General features: G+C 45.2%; 1 protein-coding gene across 5 annotated transcripts in view; it reads left to right on the forward strand.

The window, feature by feature from the left end:
- Positions 1-885: 885 nt before the first annotated feature.
- Positions 886-21,715, forward strand: part of LOC144105518 (neprilysin-2-like) — a 69,370-nt gene continuing 48,540 nt past the window's right edge. For 3 of the 5 annotated variants that reach the window (XM_077638638.1, XM_077638641.1, XM_077638640.1), the window contains exons 1-4: positions 886-1,036; positions 14,931-15,018; positions 19,273-19,395; positions 21,401-21,460. In XM_077638638.1, coding sequence (XP_077494764.1) covers positions 995-1,036; positions 14,931-15,018; positions 19,273-19,395; positions 21,401-21,460 — 313 coding nt within the window. In that variant the 5' untranslated portion in view covers positions 886-994. The remainder of the gene's footprint in view (positions 1,037-14,930; positions 15,019-19,272; positions 19,396-21,400; positions 21,461-21,715) is intronic. The other 2 variants (XM_077638639.1, XM_077638642.1) reach the window with 2 other exon arrangements.

The raw sequence follows: 21,715 nt of genomic DNA on the forward strand, positions 1-21,715 counted from the left end.
GTAGTGCAGCTAGGTAGCGTGTCTCGCTAGCGACACAATGATCGTGGGTTCAAATTGCAAATGAAATTGCTGAAGAGTTTCTGGAAGTAAAATCAGTTACTTTTTAAAGTCAGGTTGTTTGAGACCAAAGCCGACCTTGAATTCGCATCTCTAGTCCTTTTTTCAGTCAATTCCATTCCAGACATCCAAGCATGACGTCAGGGGTGAGTGCGTTTCTCGAGTCGACGCCGGCGGGACGACGCCGAGTCTTCCGCTGAACCGGAGCCTTAACGCTGTCGCGTTAAAATTCTGTCACGTGTTTCAAGCCTGGGCTTTGAGTGAAAGCACCTAGTCGAGTAAAAACATGAAAGCAATAATCGAAGGTAAATGCGACCGCTTTCGCGGAATTGTCATCAGGTGTATAATAGTACTGTGGAGTGTTTCTGAAACGGGGATTGCAGGTCGCTTGAAGTTCCGAATGTTTTTCTGCTTAAGCATACCCGGATATGGTAGCATGGCGTTGCTCACAAGTTATGCGGTTCAACAATAATTCATACCGGGGAACACACTGGTGGATGTGGAATACAAACCAGACCAGGCCTGTGTATACAGATCCCTTGCGAGGTGCTGTTAAAAAATAAAGCACGCTTTTTTCATATTCTACAGCTAGTACCGCCAGCGCGTACGAAAAAGCTTTAGAGTTTACCTAAATGAGTTCAGCGTCGAATTGTTGTAAAGACGGGACCGCATTGACAAAAGGCAAGGGGGATTCTCTTCCAAGCTAGGCGGTAACACTTTGCACAGTGAATAAACTTGCTCCGCGGAAGACACCGAAGTGAGCGTCGACACGGCCCACTTGATAGATGACGCATTGTCTAATCGAGTGCGAAGTTTTCCTCCTCTGCTGGCTCGCTCCGTCGCTGCGCCGACGAATGCGAATGCTCTCTAAGAAGCGCCATCTGCACAAGAATCGGAAAGGTACTCCACGCGTGCAAACGACGCTCGAAGCGCAGCCATGTGCGCCGCCAAGACCGGCAGCAGCGTTTGGCGATCAACGGTGAGTTCCCGAGCCACATAAGCCTATTCCCTGCACAAGCTTTGTTTTAAGAGGAAAAACGCCTCAGTTAACCGCGCTGACCTACTGTGGGCTCCGTTATTTTCGCTCGAAAGGAAGTACATCTGGACGAGTTGGTTTTTGCTCGTACTGAGGAGTGTGATTTAAGCGCTACCAGACAAAGCGTGCCGGACGAAAAGATACAGTGGCACCTTTGTTGTCTCGTTCGCTCCTTTCTCTGGCCATGCGTCATGCTCTTCTGCGCCGTTTTCGAAATTGTGCTGCACACGCAACCACCGCCACATGCAGCTGCGGAAGCGTCGGCATTCGAATAATAATATAATTGGTTTTTGGGGAAAGGAAATGGCGCAGTATCTGTCTCATATATCGTGGGACACCTGAACCGTGCCGTAAGGGAAGGGATAAAGGAGGGAGTGAAAGAAGAAAGGAACGAAGCTCAAACGGCTTATTTCTGGCGAGTCTGCTATACGCGCAGCCATCGCTCGTGCTGCGCATATGTTGATTTACGCCAATTAACTAACCTGCGATAGTTGGCAGGCGTTTTCTCGTTGCTATCGCAGGAATGGCTCATATCCGGCTTCCGGTATCCGTCCGTCGTCGCACTTCTAGCCTATCTTTATTTGATTAAATTTTTAACAGCCCCATGCGCGCCGCACCTTATATTCTTCCCCAAGCACTTATATCTCCCAGCACCAGTCATCGTCTACATTCTGCCCGTCCCCTCTCATGCTCTGTCACTTTTTACAATTCTTTTTTTTTCCCCGAACAGCTGCAGACGGGAACACGGCCTTCCAAGCGATATTGGTGTAATCCGTACGCATTCCAGTTATTAAATGTAAAAAATATATAGACTATCGTAAGAATGCTTTCCTAAATACTTTCCACCCCTTATCTAATAGCGCACTCCTGGGGCCTTGAAGGAAATGAAATCAAATGAAATATATTTGCGCTGTGGACTTCGGTGCATAGCTGAGGGGGGCTTGTGTCATGTAATAAAAGCAGTATTAAGCTTCGTGTGTTATTAGCTTAGTGGCAGTGATTGCAGACACCATTCATTTTACTTCTTCGTGCTGAAAAGTAACAAGGTATTCTGTACACGTATGAGCTAGCTTATGTTGAGAGGCAGCGCGATATTAATACATCTACTTGCAAGGAATACAACACATGTGTGTGCTGATTTATTTATTTATTTATTTATTTATTTATTTATTTATTTATTTATTTATTTATTTCAATACCTTCAAGGCCCCTGGAGTCATTAGCGAGGGGAGTTTCGGAATGCATGAAAAATATCTATATGTATGTAATTATAACACAGGAATTGCGGCAATACCGAGGGAAAAAAATAGGAACAACAACAATAACGCGGTAAAATGCAGATTAGTGGAAGTAAACATATTCATCGAGAGAATTTTTGAACAAAACAGAGTCGGTAATTGTGGCAATTGAGGTGGGCAGGTGGTTCCATTCATTGCTTGTCTTTGAAATAAATGAATGGAAATATGCGTTCATGCGACAAAAGGGGATGCTAACTTTATGAGGGTGGTCTCTAGGGGATGAAATGTATTCAGGTTCAGAGAGAAGCGCTTCTTTAAGATGGCGATTGTGATAATAAATTTTGTGAGAGAGATAAGCGAGACACTTTGCTTTGTAAGGAAAGAAGTGGAAGGTTCAAAGTAGCTTCCATATTTTGAACCCTTGATAAACGAGAGTGGTTGTGAAGTATGAATCTTGCACAGCGATTTTGCTGACTCCAACGTTTGAGTGACATTCGAGACCAGGATCCCAACCCGAGCATGCATATTTCACTTTTGAGCGTACGAGTGATTTATAGAGTAGAAATTTTAAAGAGGATGGTGCCAGAGTAAAACTTCCCCTTAAATATCCAAGCATGCGATTGGCATTGCTGCAAATGAAGTTTATATGGGATTTCCAGGACAGATTATTAGTTATGTAAACACCTAGGTATTTGTAAGACGTTACGTGTTCAAGGGAAAGGCCATCGATCTTGTAGTCAAAAAGGTCAGTGGAAACAGAAGGCGGGTTCCGTCAAATTCGCATTGCTTTGCACTTATTAGGGTTAAGGCGCATGTTCCAGGTGTTACACCAGTCGGATATGCTGTTAATGTCGATTGAAGTTGAGCGGAGTCAGAGATAGAAGAAATCGTTCTGTAAATTACGCAGTCATCGGCGAACAATCTAATAGAATACTTAATGTGGTAAGGCAAGTCATTAATGTAGATAAGGAAAAGCAATGGTCCCAGCACAGAACACTGGGGTACGCCGGAATAAACTCGAGAAGGAGAAAGAGATATTGGCATATGCAAACTGTTTTCTGTTGAGAAGAAAATTTTCGATCCATGCTAAAATGCTGGGATCAAAGTTAAGCCTGCTAAGCTTCAAGCAAAGTAATAGATGGTTAACAAGATCAAACGCTTTGGAGAAACCTAGAAATATGCAGTCGATGTAGGATCCAGAGTCTACTGCAGCAAGAAGGTCATCAGTGAAATATATGAGCTGTTTCTCACATGAAAACGATTTGCGAAACCCATGCTGATGTGGCGTAAAGAATGAGATATTTTCAAGAAAATTCACCAGGTTAGAATAGATTATGTGTTCGAAGATTTTGCATGGAACGCTAGCTTACGAAACTGGTTTATAGTCAGTGGTTGAAAGCGAGTCACCGGACTTGAATAACGGTACCACCTTGTCCACATTCCAATCGTTTGGTAACACTGAAGAATTCAAATATTGTGTAAACAGGCTAGAGAGGATTATGGATGAGTATACGTCGGTACTCCTCAAAAACTTCGAATTCATACAATCTACGCCCGAGGACGAATACAGTTTAAGGTTCTTAATTAAGTTTTGCACACCGACCGAGTCAACAGTCACAGTGTCCATTGGAAGAAAATTCATGTCATCGATAAGAGGCAAGGAAACAGTCTGCAGTCGCAAAAAGATATTTCAAAATACTTCATTAAGTGCATCGCAACATTTTTCAGAACAACGCCATTTTCATCGGCTAAACTTATCATGTTGGATTTTAAGCCGCTAATAATGTTCCAGAATTTTTTATAGTCTGTAATCAGCAAAGAAGGGAGGGTCTCTTGAAAAAATTAATGTCTAGTGCGCTTCTTCGCACTTTTGTATAGAGAGTTAGCTATCTGATAGGCAACCCAGCCATCGTGCCTACTGCTAAATTTTGCCTTGCGAAACAAACTCTTCTTTTTATTTAGTAGCCGGAAATGTTGAACCACGGGGATTGCGGCCTGCCCGATATGACACATTGGGGTATGTATTTATCTGTTAACGAAATGAGTTTTTTTAAACAAAGACCAGTTTTGTTCGAGAGTACGTGCAAAAAATATGGTAGGTATCCATCCAGAAATGTTCCGAGTTCTGTATTTATCGAAGCAAACTCTGCTTCCTTGTAATTTCTTATGAACTTTGGTGCTGGCGCGGAGTGACTCACGGTTTCTGCAAATGAGAATAGAATAATACTGTGGTCACTGATACCCGGTAGAAAAATGAGTGAATGAACTACATCGGGGGAAGTAGTCAGAATCAAGTCTAGGATACGGGAACTAGTCGGTGTGGTTTGTGCTGGTTGCGTTATATATGATTTGCGAGTTGAAATCAGCGAACACGTTTAGAAACGCGGCAGTTGCAGATGACTGGTCTGAGGCAAACGGAACGGGGGCGGACCAACTTATTTTAGGGTAATTAACATCACCCAGCAAAAATACAGGTGAATTTGGGAAACTGACGACGATATTTTTTAATACATCATGAAGATCGGTGCAAAATGAGGAAGGGGCAGTAGGGGGACGGTAGCATGCGTCACTGTGGTTAACCACGTCACGGTGGTTAACACGCATACATGCGCACACCATTTATAAGGAGGAGACAATAGAAATATCAAAACTGTGAATATGATCTGCAATGGCAATCAGGACACCTCCGCCAGATCTAAGAGCATTGATATATGTTGAAGGACTTTCCGAAGTTCAAAAGTTCGTTGTTAGAAATGTTTGCGTTGAGCTAAGTCTCAGTGAGTATGCAAACATCGGCGTTACAAGTGGCAATGAGGGAGCACAGGCCATCACGTTTGTTCATTAGACTTCGATTGTTTGAAAAAAGAAAAGAAATTTCGCTTGCAGAATCACGAGCACAATTTGACTGCTAGGATTAAGGATAGTCGTTTTTCAGGAGATGCAGGTTCGGCAACGCTGACATGCGCAGACGTATCATTACGATTATCACATTCGCATTCACGGACACTCTCCATTGAGGGGAGGTAGATAAAGCATTTTTGTTGATGAACAGCTTGTTTAATCGAATTGAGAACTGCTAACCGCTGGCTTTACCAAAATCATATCAATTTTTTCGTGATGTACGAGTGGCCGGACAGTAGTCTTCGCAAACACTGATGCCTGACGATGTTAGATTGGACTTATCGGAAAAAATGGCTGCTTTGATTTTGAAGCTCGAGAACTTGACTATCACCGGATGGCACTTGTTTGGAAGAAACTTTCCCAACCTATGCACTCAGGCAATGGCTTCATCACCTAGCTGCATGTTTAATGATGATAAAATAGAGTCGCGAACTTTTTTCCCGATTCCGCCCGTGATTCTGACTGCTGATCAGGAAAACCGTTGAACAGCAAGTTTTCACGCCTTGATCTGTCTTCCAGTTCGTCTAAAAGCTTACTAAGGGTAGTCTCTTCGGTTTGAATAGCGTCAGAAACTGTGCGAGCAATATCATTTTCAGAGTAGGAATGCGAAACAGCAATGTTAGCTTCCACAGCCGTTAGTCGGTCATGAAAATTGCTCATTCGCTGCTAGAGATTTATTTGCATTTCGTTTAGTTCGCTAATCTGGGACAGGACTTCTGAATGATTTTTGTCCATTTTACCAGTCAGTGCTTTCAGTAAAGCGACAACGTCGTTATTGTTCTCGCTAGGGTCATCCTTGTGAGGCCCGGGGTTTAGCTTAATATCCCCACCCCAAAAGAAGAAACTTCAACACATGCAGACAATCAGTATCAGTGCTAAACAAAACATTTGGGCATGGAAAGAGCAGCAGGTTTACATTGTTTGTGCCTTTACAGGCGATATTTGTATCTGGGCATCAGGAGTCATGCGACCACAAGTTCGTGCAAGGCTTCAAAAGGCGGCAAGCATTCTTACGGCCTACCCCCGCCTGCAAGGCCTGGAGATTTCCACTGAAAAATGTTCCCTTGTTGCTTTTACACGCAAGAGCAAAATCATGTCCCATTACCCCGTACGCATAAATGAGTCAACAATACTCTACGAAAGAAGCCATCGCTTCCTTGGAGTATTCCTCGATCGTAATCTAAAATGGAGGCCACATGTCTCGTACATAAAGAAAAGCCGACTGACATCGATTGTTCACATTCTCTCCTTTCTCAGAGGGAAGTCGTGGGGAGTTATCAGTGCAGTCAGTGCCCTAGCTGTACACCGGATCATTCATGGGATTCTTTCGGTACAGTATCCCTGCACTAGGAAACTTGAGGAAAACGAACATACGCTGTCTGCAAAGTGTTCAAGCTCAAGCACTGCGGACGTGCCTAGGACTGCCAAAATCCGCGTCTACAGCCGCTACGGTACTCATCGCTCAGGAGAGTCTAGTGACTGCGTATGTCACAATCGAAGCCTTGAGAGCGCATATTCGTCACCTCTCTCGGATTCCCGCACACCGTCTTCCCAGTCTTCCTGCTAACCGGCCGAGTACATCGTTTGCGAAAATTATTGATGCCCATCGCGACTTCCTGCCAACCCAATTTACATCAGCCTCTTGACCATCTTCTCCTTTATGAAGTCTGCACCAACCTCGTGTGCTTCTTTTCATACCGGGAATCAAAAAGAATGCTGGTTTAGCGTCGACAGAATTAAAACAGACCACTCTTGGATACTTGCATGAGAAACACGGACACCGACTGCACGTATACACCAATGGCTCAGTGACCAATTCCAGTTCCTCGGGCTCTGTAGTCATCCCCGTAAAGACCATAGTTAAGAAAGTGAAAACATCACACCGCACTTCATCGACTGGTGCAGAACTTACTGCTATTCGTGTCGCCATTCAGCCGCGGCGGTAGAATTTCGAGGGAGGCGTAATTCTAGAGGCCTGTGTACTGTGCGATATCAGTGCACGGTAAAGAACCCCAGGTGGTCGAAATTTCCGGAGACCTTCACTACGGCGCCCCTCATTGCCTAAGTCGCTTTGGGACGTTAAACCCCCATAAAACCAAAATCAAACCGTGTCGCCATTGAACATATACCCGAATAAACACCCCAGCAATGGTCTGTTTTCACTGATTCAAAGGCACACCTCCAAGCGTTACAATCTGCCCTTCGTCATGGGTCCCATTAACAACTTGTCGCTGAAATCCGAGAGCTCCACCACACTGCCATCAACAAAGGGCACGATATTGTTTACCAATGGCTGCCAGTACACAGCGGCACCGCAGGCAACCATCGCGCGTACGAGGCCACGTGAACTGCTCACCATGAGGACGATTGCGTACCCATCCACATCTCGAGAGCCGAAGCAGGGGGCAGGCTTAGACCACTGTAGCGGGACCTCACGCTTATCGTGTGGAATTCAGGCGAATTCTCGCATTCGCGTTTAAAAGCCTGGGACCCAGATCTGAAGCTTCGGCTTCCATCCGGCCTACCATGAGATAAGCAACTTTGTTGTGTCGCCTGTGGCTTGGTGTAGCATTCAACAAGCACTACTCCTTAATAGGTATATGGCTGACAGCCCAGCATGTGCCATCTGCGGGTGTGATGAGGCTATTGCCCACATTCTTTATGACTACCCTGCCTATAGCGCCTAAAGGCAGTCGCTCTGTAGTGCGCTGGAGCGTCTAGAACCACACCCACTGGCAGAAATGAAGATTCTCGGCCACTGGCCGCGGCGATCGTCGGCGGTAAAAGCCTCCAAGGCACTGTTCCGCTTTTTGAGGACTTATGACCTGCACGATAGGCTGTGACTTTACTGAAAGCTGTGACTTTGCACAGTGACTTCAATTTCCAGCTACTCTCTTTTCTCCTTCATCTTTTTATCCCCTCACCTCTTTACCCCGTGCAGGGTAACAAACTGGTTATTCTTCTGGTAAACTTCCCTGCCTTTCCCCCTCCTCCTCCTTAGAGAACAAGGAAAGATTCGGACTAACCTGCATTAGAAAGCAGAAGTTTTGGCGCGTCTGCATGGCTGCTGCTCTTTGATGCCCACTGCGGAACCAGGCGTGCAGTACGTGGTTAAACGTGCTCCGGGGACGCGATGCTTCCGTCGATGGGGCTTGCGTCAAAGTGGAGGGTAACGTGAACCGACACGCCTCGGGTGGCAGTGCCGGGCAGCGCTGATCTGTCGTCGGTGATGCTGTAGAAAGCGTCGCAACTGGACAACGCTCCTCTGTAGGTAACGATGTGCTGCGCATGCGTCGCAGATCCGGCGGGATCGGTGAGATGAAATCAGGTGTAAGACAGCTGGATTCGAAGGCTAGTGATATCTGCATTAGAAAGCAAAAGTTTTGGCGCGTCTGCATAGCTGCTGCTCTTTCGTGCTCACTCGGTATTTAGACTAGAATGTTAAGGACGCTCAGGAAGACTGCATTTAAGGCAAAAGAAAGACTAAAAGCGAAATGCACTAAAACAAATAACACAGCGAACAGATTGCAGCCCATAGCTCACGAACTGCACGTTATGAAGATGGCATGGCTAATGCAAAGTGATGACACTGATAACCTTGTAAGATTTCCCGAGCTTATTGGCACACGGACACAGAACGCTTTGAAGTCTTACGTAACAGTTTTAACTATACGCAAAAGGTAACAATGTTCTCTAAAACGCGCATTGAAATAATAACCCGTCTGGCCAATTTCACCAACGATCAGGGGTCTTGTAAACCGCTCTCGAGATGCTCACCATAAAGCTCGTAATATATGTATTTTGCGGCACTCCGACGGTGGCATGCATTTTCTCTGCGTGGTAACAAACTGTCCGGATGCGCTGTTCAACACGTGCAGTCTGTTTTGCGTGTGCTTGTTTTGCATTTGATTCTTGAGCCGAAAGACGCGGGTTGGATCCCGGCCGCGGCGGCCGAATTCTGATGGTGGCCAAATTCTAGAGGCCGGCGTACTGTGCGATGTCAGTGCACGTTAAAGAACCGCAATAAGGTGTTTGTCTGGGCTAGTCGGTACATGGTACTAACTGAAGGCACAGCGCACGAAGGACGGGACAAGAAAGAGACAAACACAGCGCTGACTTACGACTAAAAGGCTTTATTGCTCGCACGCAATAAATAGACGAAAAGGAGCACAATCAACAGAAGAACAGCATCAGTGATGATCGTCAAAAAACACACAAGAAAAGCACACAATCGCAACCTACACAAGCGAACTTAACTGTTAAGATAGACCTTCCATCGCGCTAACACAAAAAGAAATTGACTATCTTAACAGTCAAGTTCGCTTGTATAGGTTGCGATTGTGTGCTTTTCTTGTTGTGTGTTTTTTGACAATCATCACTGATGCTGTTCTTCTGCTGATTGTGCTCCTTTTCGCCTATTTATTGCGCGCGAGCAATGAAGCCTGTTAGTCGCAAGTCACCGCTGTGCTTTTCTTGTCCCGTCCTTCGTGCGCTGTGCCTTCAGTTAGTTAAAGAACCCCAGGTGGTCGAAATTTCCGGAGCCCTTCACTACGGCGTCCCTCACAGTCTGAGTCGCCTTGGGTCGTTAAACCCCCCCTAAATCAAACCGATTCTTGTGCATCTTCTGTATGCCTTAAAAAGGAGTAATGACCCCATCTCTCTCTTTTTTTTTTACAGTTCGGGGCACAATATGTGATTACCAGGGGCTCGCTATTTATCGGATTTTGAATCAGAAAAATTAACGAAAAATATTTTAGCCATGTTAAAACGTTGCCTTAGAATCGGAAGGTTTGAGTTATCTGCCGTCAGAACCATCACGTAATCTTTTAACGACTGCCGTCATTCGGAAGTTGTTAAATGTTAGAGTCGTGATATGCACGCAATACCGGTGTGTTCCAGAATACGAATTTCGCAAGCATTTCCGGTTTTGTGAATGTCAGCTTGAGCATGCAGTCGTCGCGCATGAAGGCCGAATCCGCCACGCTTGATACAAGTGCACGTCTGACATCAAACATTTCTTGGGAAGAACAGCTTTGCGTTAGCTCAAGAAGCTTCCACACTTCTCGTCCTCCTGCACTCCGAAGGAAAGACAATGATCGATAGCCGAATTGGGCGCCCTTCCAATTTTTAAACCTGAACACTCGAGCGTACCCGCCGCGGTGGCTCAGTGCGCTCGCGCTCGGCTACAGATCCGGAGTACCCGGGTTCGAACCAATCCGTGGCGGTCGCGTTTCGATGGAGGCGAAACGCAAAAGGCGCCCGTGTGCTGTGTGATGTCAGCGGCCTATAAAGCTACCCAGGTGGTCGAAATCATTGCGAAGCCCTAAGGCACCTATTTCTTACTTTGTTCTTTCACTCCCTCCTTTATCCCTTCCCTTTCGGAGCGGTTCAGGTGTCCAACGATATACGATACAGATACTGCGCCATTTCCTTTCCCCAAACACCAATTATTATAACGAGCATGCGCGCTGATAGGCCTCTGTAGCTAGCGTCGTCTTCTAGGCTGTTTTGTTTCATGCGAAGTAACCCCTGCGAATCAATTTTTGCGGCCGAGTTCTGAGACTGTTCGTTTCGTGTTCTATCTGCTGCGTGTCTGTGGCTTTGGCCTGGCACAAACGCGTAGTGTTCCAAGCACGACTCTAGGCCCTGGTTGCATTCGCGGGTAGCGTCTCGAGAGCATTTGCTTCAACGAATTTAACGCGGCAACGTCGAGGGTCGTCTTCAATCAGTTTATCGCGAGTAACGATTGCAACTGGTTCTTGGGCATGCTAGGCTAATTCCAAATGCATTCTCTTGTCAGGGTCACCCACGCTCTGTGCAGCGGATAAAAGCAATTGCACGCAGCTTCTTGGGGCTCCGATGCATAACAACCGGTGTTGGGCAGGGGTTGCTTCGCACTAATCAGAACAACCTAGCAGACGGAGCTTACTCCAACCGCTCGAATTGTGGGCATGTTGTTGTTGTTACCCTCCCACAGTTGCACATGCCCCCCACATAGGGGGATTGACTAAGAATGGGAAAGCGCAGAGAGTTTTTTTTTAAATAATTATTTTCATGATCGAAAATAATATGAATGCTGGGGAAGAAAAAAGTGAACAAAAAGAAGAAATATCGAAATAAAACGGGGAACGCATAACGCACGCAGGGAATGGAAACTGAGATTTTCAGCCGAGTGGTTAAAAGATAATGATAGTTGTAAAATAAAAGAATAATATTTAAAGAAATGTTACCAAGGCAGCCGATTTGATTCCATTAAAAAATTTTGGACGGCTGCAAAAACAGACTTGTGGCTGCACCCAAGTATGGTGGCGCCAAACGACATTATGATCGGGCTGCTCAACCTAAGGCCAGGCTGTTGTAATGGCTTCTCTAAAAACCGTATTCTCATTTATTTATTTATTTATTTCCTTTACCCTTAGGGCCAGAGGCATTACAGAGGGGAGTGGTTACAAAAATAAAAAGAAACAACATACAAAGCACCAAAGAAATTAGTATTACAGAAATGATGGCTCCTAGTCATACAATATTATCTAATGGGTTATTGATGTGCTGATTATTAGAATATAATATAGTACATACAGTGCATCAACACAGTGAAAAAAAAAACACATTTTGTTAGTACAACAAAGTGAATGAGATGGCCAACTTATACAATGTTATACAATATAAGACAGTACGTACAGTGCAACAATACAGTAAAAAAAATGGCAGTACAACCAGTAAAAAGAATAAAAGAATCAGATGCTCCTACTTATACAGTGTTCTCTAATGCGGTCTTGAAGTGTTTGACAAAAGCATTTGTTGGGCGAGTTGGTGTTTACGATGATCCATAACTACAGCGCAAACGACAGGACAGAGATGAAGAAGGGACACCACACAGCGCTGTGTGGTGTCCCTTCTTCATCTCTGTCCTGTCGTTTGCGCTGTAGTTATGGATTGAAGTGTTTGTTGTCAGCAATGGTAGCGGTTGATGCGGGAAGGTGATTCCACCCAGCAGCTGTGCACGGGAGGAATGACTGAAACGTGGCATTGGTTTTGCATGATGGAATTCCGACTTTGTTACTGTGACCTAACCTTGATGAAATGTCACGGTGAACCGGCGACAAAACAAAACAAAAAAGAAGTGTCCATGGATTCGTGTTCACCGCAGAATACGCAGACGGGAGAAGCGCCAAACCAGACCTGTGCAAATAAAAATGCAAGGGCGGGATCCGGCAGCGGTGCTTTGTTAGAGAGACCTCAAGATCTCGTGAATGACATGAATTCCTGCTCGACGAATACCTCAGGGGCAGCTAATCATCATATCTTAAAAGAGATCCCGTTGTCATGCTGGAGAAACACTGTCTTCGAAACCTCGCTGCTCCAATGTACGCTGTAGCCGGAACGATAGGTAGCACGGGGCCACTGAGGGACACCTTTGCCAGGCAGACCGCAAATACATTGGCTGTCACACCGCCATGACCTGGCACCCATACCACGTGAACAAGGCTCAAATGCGGAGGGAGAAATAGGAAAGTGTTCAAGATTGGAGAATCCATAGGCGAAGCAAGGGATGAACACAAAGAAAGAGAGTCTGAAATGACAGCCACGAAGAGAAAGCTGGCTCTAGTTTGCGAAGAGCAAGCACCACCGCCAGAAACTCCGCTTGGAAAATTGGGGTGTAGTCGGGAAGCCGCACAGAAAAAGACCAATCTAGAAACGGGCAATATATTCCCATTCCTGCCTTTTCATCACATTGGGAGGCGCCAGTAGCTATCGTTAAGCTGATAGGTAGAGTTTGTAAATGGCCTTCTAATAATCCTTTTAAAATGAGCGGTGGCAAATGCTTAGCGTTTTTCGGGCAAATGTAGTCATAGACAATTTTTAACAATTTTTACAGAAGACCAACTGTTTCGGGTACATTTGTGTACAGTAGTACAATTAAAGGATCAAGCAATTTTTGAACCATAACTACCTACCTGCGGGGTATGAAATCTAGGCCAGTGGACTACAAAAAAGGAGGTCGCTTGGTAACAAAAAACAGACAAGGAGCGGTGGAAACTTGATTCATATATCCTGAGGTACGTCTGAACAGTTAGGAATTTAAACTTGGATAATAAAGGCGGAGTTCAGGCTTAAAGGTAAAGCATGTTGTTAGCCACAAATTCGGGAAGTCCACAACACAACCGAAGCGCTTCCCGCTTCAAAAGAACGAGCGGGCGAATTTTGTAAGCAGCCGTACCAGAAAACAGCACAGGCCCAAATTCTAAAATTGGTCGGACATACAAAACATAAATCTGCAAAAGTGGATTTTTTTTCGCATTCTAGACCGAGGATTACTGAATCTACGCAACATGCCCACAGCACGAGCCCCTTTCGCTTCAACATGGTCAATGTGAGAGCGCCATGTGAGGTTGTTATCATAAATGACACCAAGATATTTTAATGACTTAACTTGAGGAATATTTTGTCCCTGGTAAGTGAGAGACAGATGAACAGGATCCTTCATTTGAAAAACAAGGACAGCGCACTTGTTTACATTTAAGGTCACTCGCGAACCACTCAACCAACTTTCAAGCAAATTCAGATACGATTGCAGGCGCACATTAAAGAGATGAATGACAGTGGCAGCCGTAAAAACTGCATTGTCGTCCGCAAAGACGTACGTTCGAATTTCTTGATGGCTGGGAATAGAGCTCGCTAGAATATCAAAGAGCACAGGCGACAGGACACACTTTTGTGGGACACCTCGGGTTTGTTTATATCTTCCAGAATTAACACCATTTAGTATGCAAAAAAACTGTAGCGTTCCACGCTGTCATAAGCTTTGGCTACATCCAATGTCACCAAAGAAGCATGCATTTTTTGGTGCCGCGCAAGGAGAACTCGACTCTCAAGGTCGGCTTGTGCACACCATATGAAACATTTCGGACGGAAACCAAATTGACAAGGGCTGAGGATATTTTTGCGGTCCACAAACTCCGAAAAACGTATGATTATGACCCTTTCAATTAATTTAACCACGTTTGATGTCGATGATACAGGTCTAATATTATCCAGAGAATAGCCACCGCCATTATTTTTTGGTAAAGGGATCACTTTGGCGAATTTCCACTCAGGAGGAATCCATGCCTGTTTTATAGAATAATTAACCAGCTTTAATAAGGAGTTCGCGCCTCATACCAGTGAAGCTTTGTTTCTTAACTTCTTTTGTAACCCCTACATATTGGTATCGAATTTGTTCGCGAATTGGGCAAAATTACCAGCGCTATTCTCATTTTTTTGCATTTATTTACCCTAAAGGCCCAGGTAGACATTAAATACGGGGGAACAATCACGCAGGAAATACAATGAACAAAATATAACATTAATATAACGACACTTAAAGAGCATGCAGGAGCACATCATAACAAAGGTTTAAGCAGTCAACGATAAGAAATAGAACATGACTGAATTAAAGCATGTAAGGCATGGAATACAACATACTCAAAGAGCTTTCAGACTTTTGAAGAAAAAATACATAAGTGCCAAGAAAATTTGTTTAATTAGAGGGCATCCAGTACAAACATTTGTGAATAAGCAATAACATCTGTAGGGCTATAAAAATTGGAGAAATAAATATATAATCTCATTATACTATGCTCGCAGCGCATATTTCCTGTGGCCATTATGTGTATGTATTTATGTCTTTCTGCGCATGCCTGGGGGCGCCTGGACAGAAGACCGGCTTTCTTCTTTACGCCTTTGCGTTACTGTGGGTGTTATGGATACTATTCGGCTACCGGAGCCACCTGCTTCCACAGCACGGTACGTAGCCACTGCTATGGGCTAATTTACAACGATGCCTTTTTTTTCGTAACGAGAACTCAAAAATTATCGTCGGCATGTTGAATGCTTACGTACACCATCCCAATTTCTTATCAGTATCACGGGAGAGCCGACCATTAGGTTGATCAGCGCCGTATGGCGGAGCGACACTACAAACAGGGCGAGAGGCGCCACACGCTCCCTAAGCACAGGCCGTGGCTGCGGTCGTCTGCTACAAGCTGTTCCATGGGCAGAGCGCCGCCCCGATTTTTCCTTCGCTTATCACACTCGTACCACCCCACCGCTAACAGCGCGATGAGGGCAAGTAAAAGTGACTCATAGCAGCTGTCTAAGCATTCCAGGAGTAAATCTTGAAATGGGCGTTTTTGTTTGCGGTTTCATAAATGTAAAAGAATTGGGGCTCCGCTTAGCTCCTGGAAAAGCCTAGCAGACGACGGCCGCTGCGGCTAGTGCTTAGAGCTCGGCAACTTTCACCGAGTTTGCGGTGTCGCTTCGTCATGCGGCGCTGACCGACCGAACGGTCGATGCTCCCGTCATATTGATAAAAAATTGGGAGGGTGTATATTCCGTTTAATCGATCGCGCGACAATCAATAAATAAATCAATCAATCAATCAATCAATCAATCAATCAATCAATCAATCAATCAGTCAGTCAGTCAGTCAGTCAGTCAGTCAGTCAGTCAGTCAGTCAGTCAGTCAGTCAGTCAGTCAGTCAGTCAGTCAGTCAGTCAGTCAGTCAGTCAGTCAGTCAGTCAGTCAGTCAGTCAGTCAGTCAGTCAGTCGCGCTTTTGTGCAGGTTGGCTACTTTCTCGGCACAGTACCCCAGCGCCAAAACATCAAACGCCTAAAGAAAAAAAATGTCAGCAAGGACGAACACGAAGAAGACAACACGTGCGCGAACTTTCGGCTGGTGTTTACTCATTGCGTGAACCGCTTTTTATACATGGTGGGTGCCAGAACAGCACAGAAAAGCGGGACTGGTTATCGCCGCAAGTTACAAACAAAACAACCAGCTTAACGTGATTATCACCCTCTTCTACATGTTCGTGCTTGTTTGCAAGCGCTAAAGGTTTAGTCATGTCAACTTGCCCGAACAGCCACTCTGATCAACTTCTTCAAGTGTTTGTGCTTTTCTCGCTAGCAATCCTAACAATCCACAAACAACAACAATCAACAAGAAGCAGTGTGACGGCTCCACTTTCACGAAGTCACACTGTTATGAGTACGATACTGTAGTTCCTCAGTCCCCAGAACACGTATAATTTAAACAGCATTTAGTTCGAACTGAGTGCCATCTAGAGCACATCCTATAGTTTTGACCTCACTGCTGGGCGGTCCACAAGTATCAAGAGTACCTTACAGCAATTTTCCGTTTACTCAAAGTCCTCACCTCGTGCGGCAGCGCTTCATTGAGCGGCCTTGGATTTCACTTGACTGAGTTCTGCCCACACCTCTATGAATTTCATGATCGATTGCATTTAAATTCCATTCAAGGGGTGCCCTATACCCTAAAGCGAAAAAAATACATGTATAGGGCGAAGGATGAGCGCCATTCTTTCTTTAACGTCCTCATGCCTGCCCAATCAAAGCTTGGCGCTGAGCCTCGACGCTCTTACGCGATTTTCAGTCTCGATGTGCGCTGCGTTTCGAGGACTGCGCTCTTAATTGAAGAAATCTGTTAGTTGAGTTGAGTTGTTGAATCCTACAGGTGGGGTTAGCCTTGCTTTATCTGCCGGCAATTGCTTCACCGTAGCGTCCCTTCTATATTAACAATGTCCTGAAGCCTCTCGCATCTACACCGCTATGCGCACAGTCTCTTATAATAGCACACATTCTCTCCCGTAGTCACCATCTATGCACACAATCAATCCACACAGTCCACATCACAGTCCACTCCAGAAGTCACCATCTATGCACATATTCAGTCACAGTAGAACATAGGCCATTGTAGTGCCACAATCCATACACACATTCACTCACAGTATAACGTATCCACTCCGGAAGACACCATGTACGCACACATTCCATCACAGTAGGTCATAGTCCGTTTCTGCTGTCACCATTTAGAAACAAGATCCGTGTCCTGAAGAAATGTTAAAAGAAGGCGCGCCGGCTTCCTTCTGCATTTCTGGTTTCCACTCGGGTAGACAATGTCCTGAACTGTGCTGTGACGGGTTCCTGTCTTCTTGAAGGAAGCGAACATCACATGCCTTTCCGCGTTGTACTCTGGGCAGTACATGATATAATGTTCGATATCTCCGCACACACCACATAAACAGCAGAACGGAGACGATGCTATGCCGGTCTTATGCATCCATGCAGGAGTGCGAGCAGAGGCCGAGCGAATTCGATGTAGAAGGGTCGCCTGAGACCTCAGTCCCTTGGTCACACATGGTTTGTGGGACGCACTCCACAGGGTACTGAACTGATCGAGCACCGTTTTCCTGTAGAGACTTTTTCCATCTTGAGGTACTTTTTTTGACGGAATCCTTGAGAGAGATTTATGGGCGAGAATGTCTGCCACCTCATTACCGTTGACTCCTATGTGAGAGGGCACCCATTGGAAATGTATAGTAAACCCTCTGCTGTGCAGATTCTGCACCAAGCGCAGAGAGCTTATAGAGAAGGCGTCAGTGGGGAATCCGCGCTCTAACCTCTGAAGGGCAGATTTTGAATCAGTTAGGATGACAACAGATTGAGCCGGACAAGACCCTAACTTCCGTAAAGCCGCCTCAATAGCAACACTTTCAGCCGTTGTGGAGGATACAACAGCAGTACAGCGTAGGACCACTTACAGTCCAAAGAAGGAATGTAAAAAGCCGCTGCGCTAGCTTGGTTGACCTTGTCCACAGAACTATCCGTGAAAATTTGAAGATGGCAGGCACACTCTGTTTCCAAGTGTTCAAGTACAAGCGAAAGCGTTACGCCACGTATTCACGCAGTACTGAGCCCTATTCTCCAGTTCAGTAAAGATAGAAGTTTTATGCAATAATATTAACGGTTATAAATTAAAGCTTGCTTGAAAGTTTGGAGGTCTTCTTTCATATGCTGGTTTGTTCGTTCCCTCCCACCTGCGGCGGTTAGCACAACCACACCTGCTGCTTCGGAACGTTTTCTGACCTGCTGTCTGTCTGAAACCTGCAGCATTCGGTGGCGTATTTGTGTAATCACTGCTCGTGTTTGAGATTGCGATAGCAGAAACCAACGAGTGAGAAACAAAACTGTGGAGGACATTTCAATTTTTTTTTCTGCTCAATAACCTGAGCGTAGTTATTAATTATATGTAGTCGGGCGCTTCGACTGTTCAAGCTTATATTACTAGAAGCAGGGAAGGCTCCATGGGCCAATGGACACCGGAGAACATAACTGGTTATTCCTTGCGCTTATGAACTCCTTAAGCGTTACTTGTGCACCACGGTGTTGTTAGACAAACAGCCAGCAGCAGGGGCGTCACTGATTTTCAGCACCCCTCTCTGAACGTCACTCGAGCCTATAACATCGACTGTGCATTTCAAGCGAACCCACCTCGTCTCTTCGACAACATGACGCGAGGTGCTGTGTTTGAGAATGTGTAGATCAAGTGGTACATATTTCAAAATACATATTTCAATGCGAATATGCCTAATCGGCAGCGAAACACGGTGTCGGCGTTGACCAGCAGCAATGAATCCAGAAAACTCGGATGACGTCACCGTGGTATCAATAAACATAATATGTCCTCCTAAGTTGCCGGGAATCGAACCCAGGACTTTCATATTGCGAGGCGAGCACGCCACCCACAGGCCACAAAAACGCTTTTTTTAGGCGTGGTAATCGCGATGCTTTTTGGCGAACAAACGGTGAATCTATTGATACGTTGCCGTACGACTACATGCTAATGTGTAGGAAGAGAAAAAGGAAGAGAAAAAGTGGAAATAAATGAAAATAAAAATAAAACAAAATAAAAACACTGTTTTCCATTGAAAGCACGTAAGTAGTCATAAGCGCCCTCCGTAATGTTTTGGTTTTTTGCACTAAAACTTTGAGAAATCCATACGTGTGCACTCAGATCGAACCACGCACATAAGTGGACGGCGGAATATTGTCTTTCATCTACTAATTTGAAATGGGAAGAAATGATTTTCAGATTTCACTGCATGCTTATGTTGACTTTGGACTCACGTACCGGCGACTAAACGATATATAGAGTGCACTGTTGAGTAACAGCGGCCTATCTATTTCACGAACGCAAGCACATCGAAAGCCCCCTGATGTGCGTCCACCCATGGAAACAACCACTCCTAGTTCACCACAAAGTGGAGAGAACACCACCTCGCCTTCAAAGAAACCAAGCGTGACAGCCTCTGCTACAAGGCGTAAGTATATGACCATGAATGAGTGTATGTTCGCAACATATTCGGAAAGCGCATTTCCTGCTCTATTTTCAAATGAACGCGCTGTGTTCTTTTTCCTTCAATATGTGCCATTTTGTTTATAAATTAGACTTATCAAATGGAATACTCTACCTCCTGTACGTATCATCTTAAGTCCCGTTAGTAAGATTATTTTATTGATTTTTAACTAAATATGTTAACTTGAAAATCAGCTTTTCCAGCCACATCTATGACAGTGATTACAAAATATTGATGCACTTGATTTATTCGGCGACAGTTTCTTGCGTGTCTTCACTTCGATTTCAGAACGTACTGCGTGCACAAAGCACGCCTGTAGCTTTGCCTACGTGACATCAGCAAAAACGATGGTTTCGGGACGTCACCAGTGGCCTCCTCCTCACATAACTCCCTGCGCTTTCCCACAGCACCACAACACCTTATTCGCGGCTGTAGTCACTGGTAGAGGAAGGAAAACTTGATTGGGTAGCGCGGACTTTAGCTCAGCATTCCTTGCGGTCTGGGAAATCAACTAGGTTATGCCTTTTTTTTTTTGTTACGGAGTGTAATTGGGCGGATATTTTCTGCACGTAGTAAACTATTCTGGATGCATGTCTGCCATTATTTCTGATCATTTCGGACAAGTGTGCCTGTCTGACTTTTTTTTTATTATACAGCTCTTTTTGAAACTAAATATGTATCTTGTGTGCCACAAAAAAAGCACAAAAAGTTGCACGCAGATTTGTGTTGGGCTTTTCTGCTCTTCCGTCACGAAAAAGTCATGAAGGCGAAATCGGTATGGTTTGGAAGCAGCGAAAGAAAAGCCCATAGGATAGTCCCATAAGGAATTCGTTTTCGGTCTCACAGAGAGACATTTAAAGATTCGTAATTTGGACGAAGGAAAAAAGGATACTTGCAGTTTGATTAATGAGCGACTTAGCAAGGCAATGCCATTAGCGAATCGCTAAGTGATGTGTCATGGCTGACGTGGCTACTACTTGCGGCGCTGCAGTTGGGAATTTTAGAGGGTTGTTGTCGTCAGGTCTTATCATTATTGTGAGTGATGTCTGCAGTCGGATGATCCGCTGACTTGACGCGACACCGTGGAAAAACGTTCCTGAGATCATCCATGTTGTGAACTCCCCTACAGCAGTTTTCTGTCCAGTTCCTTTCAACATGCGTCAACGTATTGTGATGGCGCTTCAAACCCCGCGAGTTAGAGCCCAGATTGTGGACTCAGCAGTACCCTACTATGAACGTGCGTGGCTCCGAAAATGCCGGTTTCTTTTATTTTCGCCTTCCAAGCACAGTTTTTAATCCTCCTTCCTTAATGAGATTACGAATACAGGACCGAGGTCGTCATAAAGATATCAGATGTAAAGCTACAATATTTAGTGATATCTGAGCTTCATTAATTTCCTTATCAGTGATGCGCTGGTGCTGCAGAATCTAGATTAATCCATTCGATTGTCGACAGCGTCTACTTGATGCGAAGAAAGCGAAAATAAAGGCTGCAGTGGTGCCAAGGGTGCGAACAGCACGCATGGAAATAATAATAATAATAATAATTGGTTTTTGGGGAAAGGAAATGGCGCAGTATCTGTCTCATATATCGTTGGACACCTGAACCGCGCCGTAAGGGAAGGGATAAGGGAGGGAGTGAAAGAAGAAAGGAAGGAAGAGGTGCCGTAGTGGAGGGCTCCAGAATAATTTCGACCACCCGGGGATCTTTAACGTGCACTGACATCGCACAGCACACGGGCGCCTTAGCGTTTTTCCTCCATAAACATGGAAATGCATCCGCTTCAGTTTTATAATCCTACGCTGTGGCACCAGACCGACGCCGATCCTGAATAGACCGAGTGAATTTTGAAGTAAATGCTGAATTGGAATAGCGTCGCAATGAATTTCACGCCATTCGATAACTGCGACCTTCTCATGATTTCGAATGTTTCATCGCGGCTCTGCATGATGCACTTGCCTCTTCCAGGGCGCCCGAAGTCGTCCCGGTTTCGTGATACTTGTTGGAAGCCACAGTGCATAGCCCTAGGTGAGATATCTGCTTCGTCTTCCTTGGTTTGGGAACTGACCGAAAGTGTACAATGTGTGAAAAAATTTAGAGGTGATTAGGGTAGTCGGTAATGCGAGGTTTAAGCGCAGCTCTTCTGAAGCCACCTCTCACCGCGTGTTACGCTTCCAGCCACCCTCCGGGATCTTCTTCATGTGGCAGGCATCGTCCAGCTGTACATTCTTCCGTTTTAATGGCGCGTTCACACTTGGACTAGCCACCTTACTTGGACATTCG

This window comes from Amblyomma americanum, chromosome 9 (assembly GCF_052857255.1).
Source record: "Amblyomma americanum isolate KBUSLIRL-KWMA chromosome 9, ASM5285725v1, whole genome shotgun sequence".
NCBI classification, from domain to species: domain Eukaryota; kingdom Metazoa; phylum Arthropoda; class Arachnida; order Ixodida; family Ixodidae; genus Amblyomma; species Amblyomma americanum.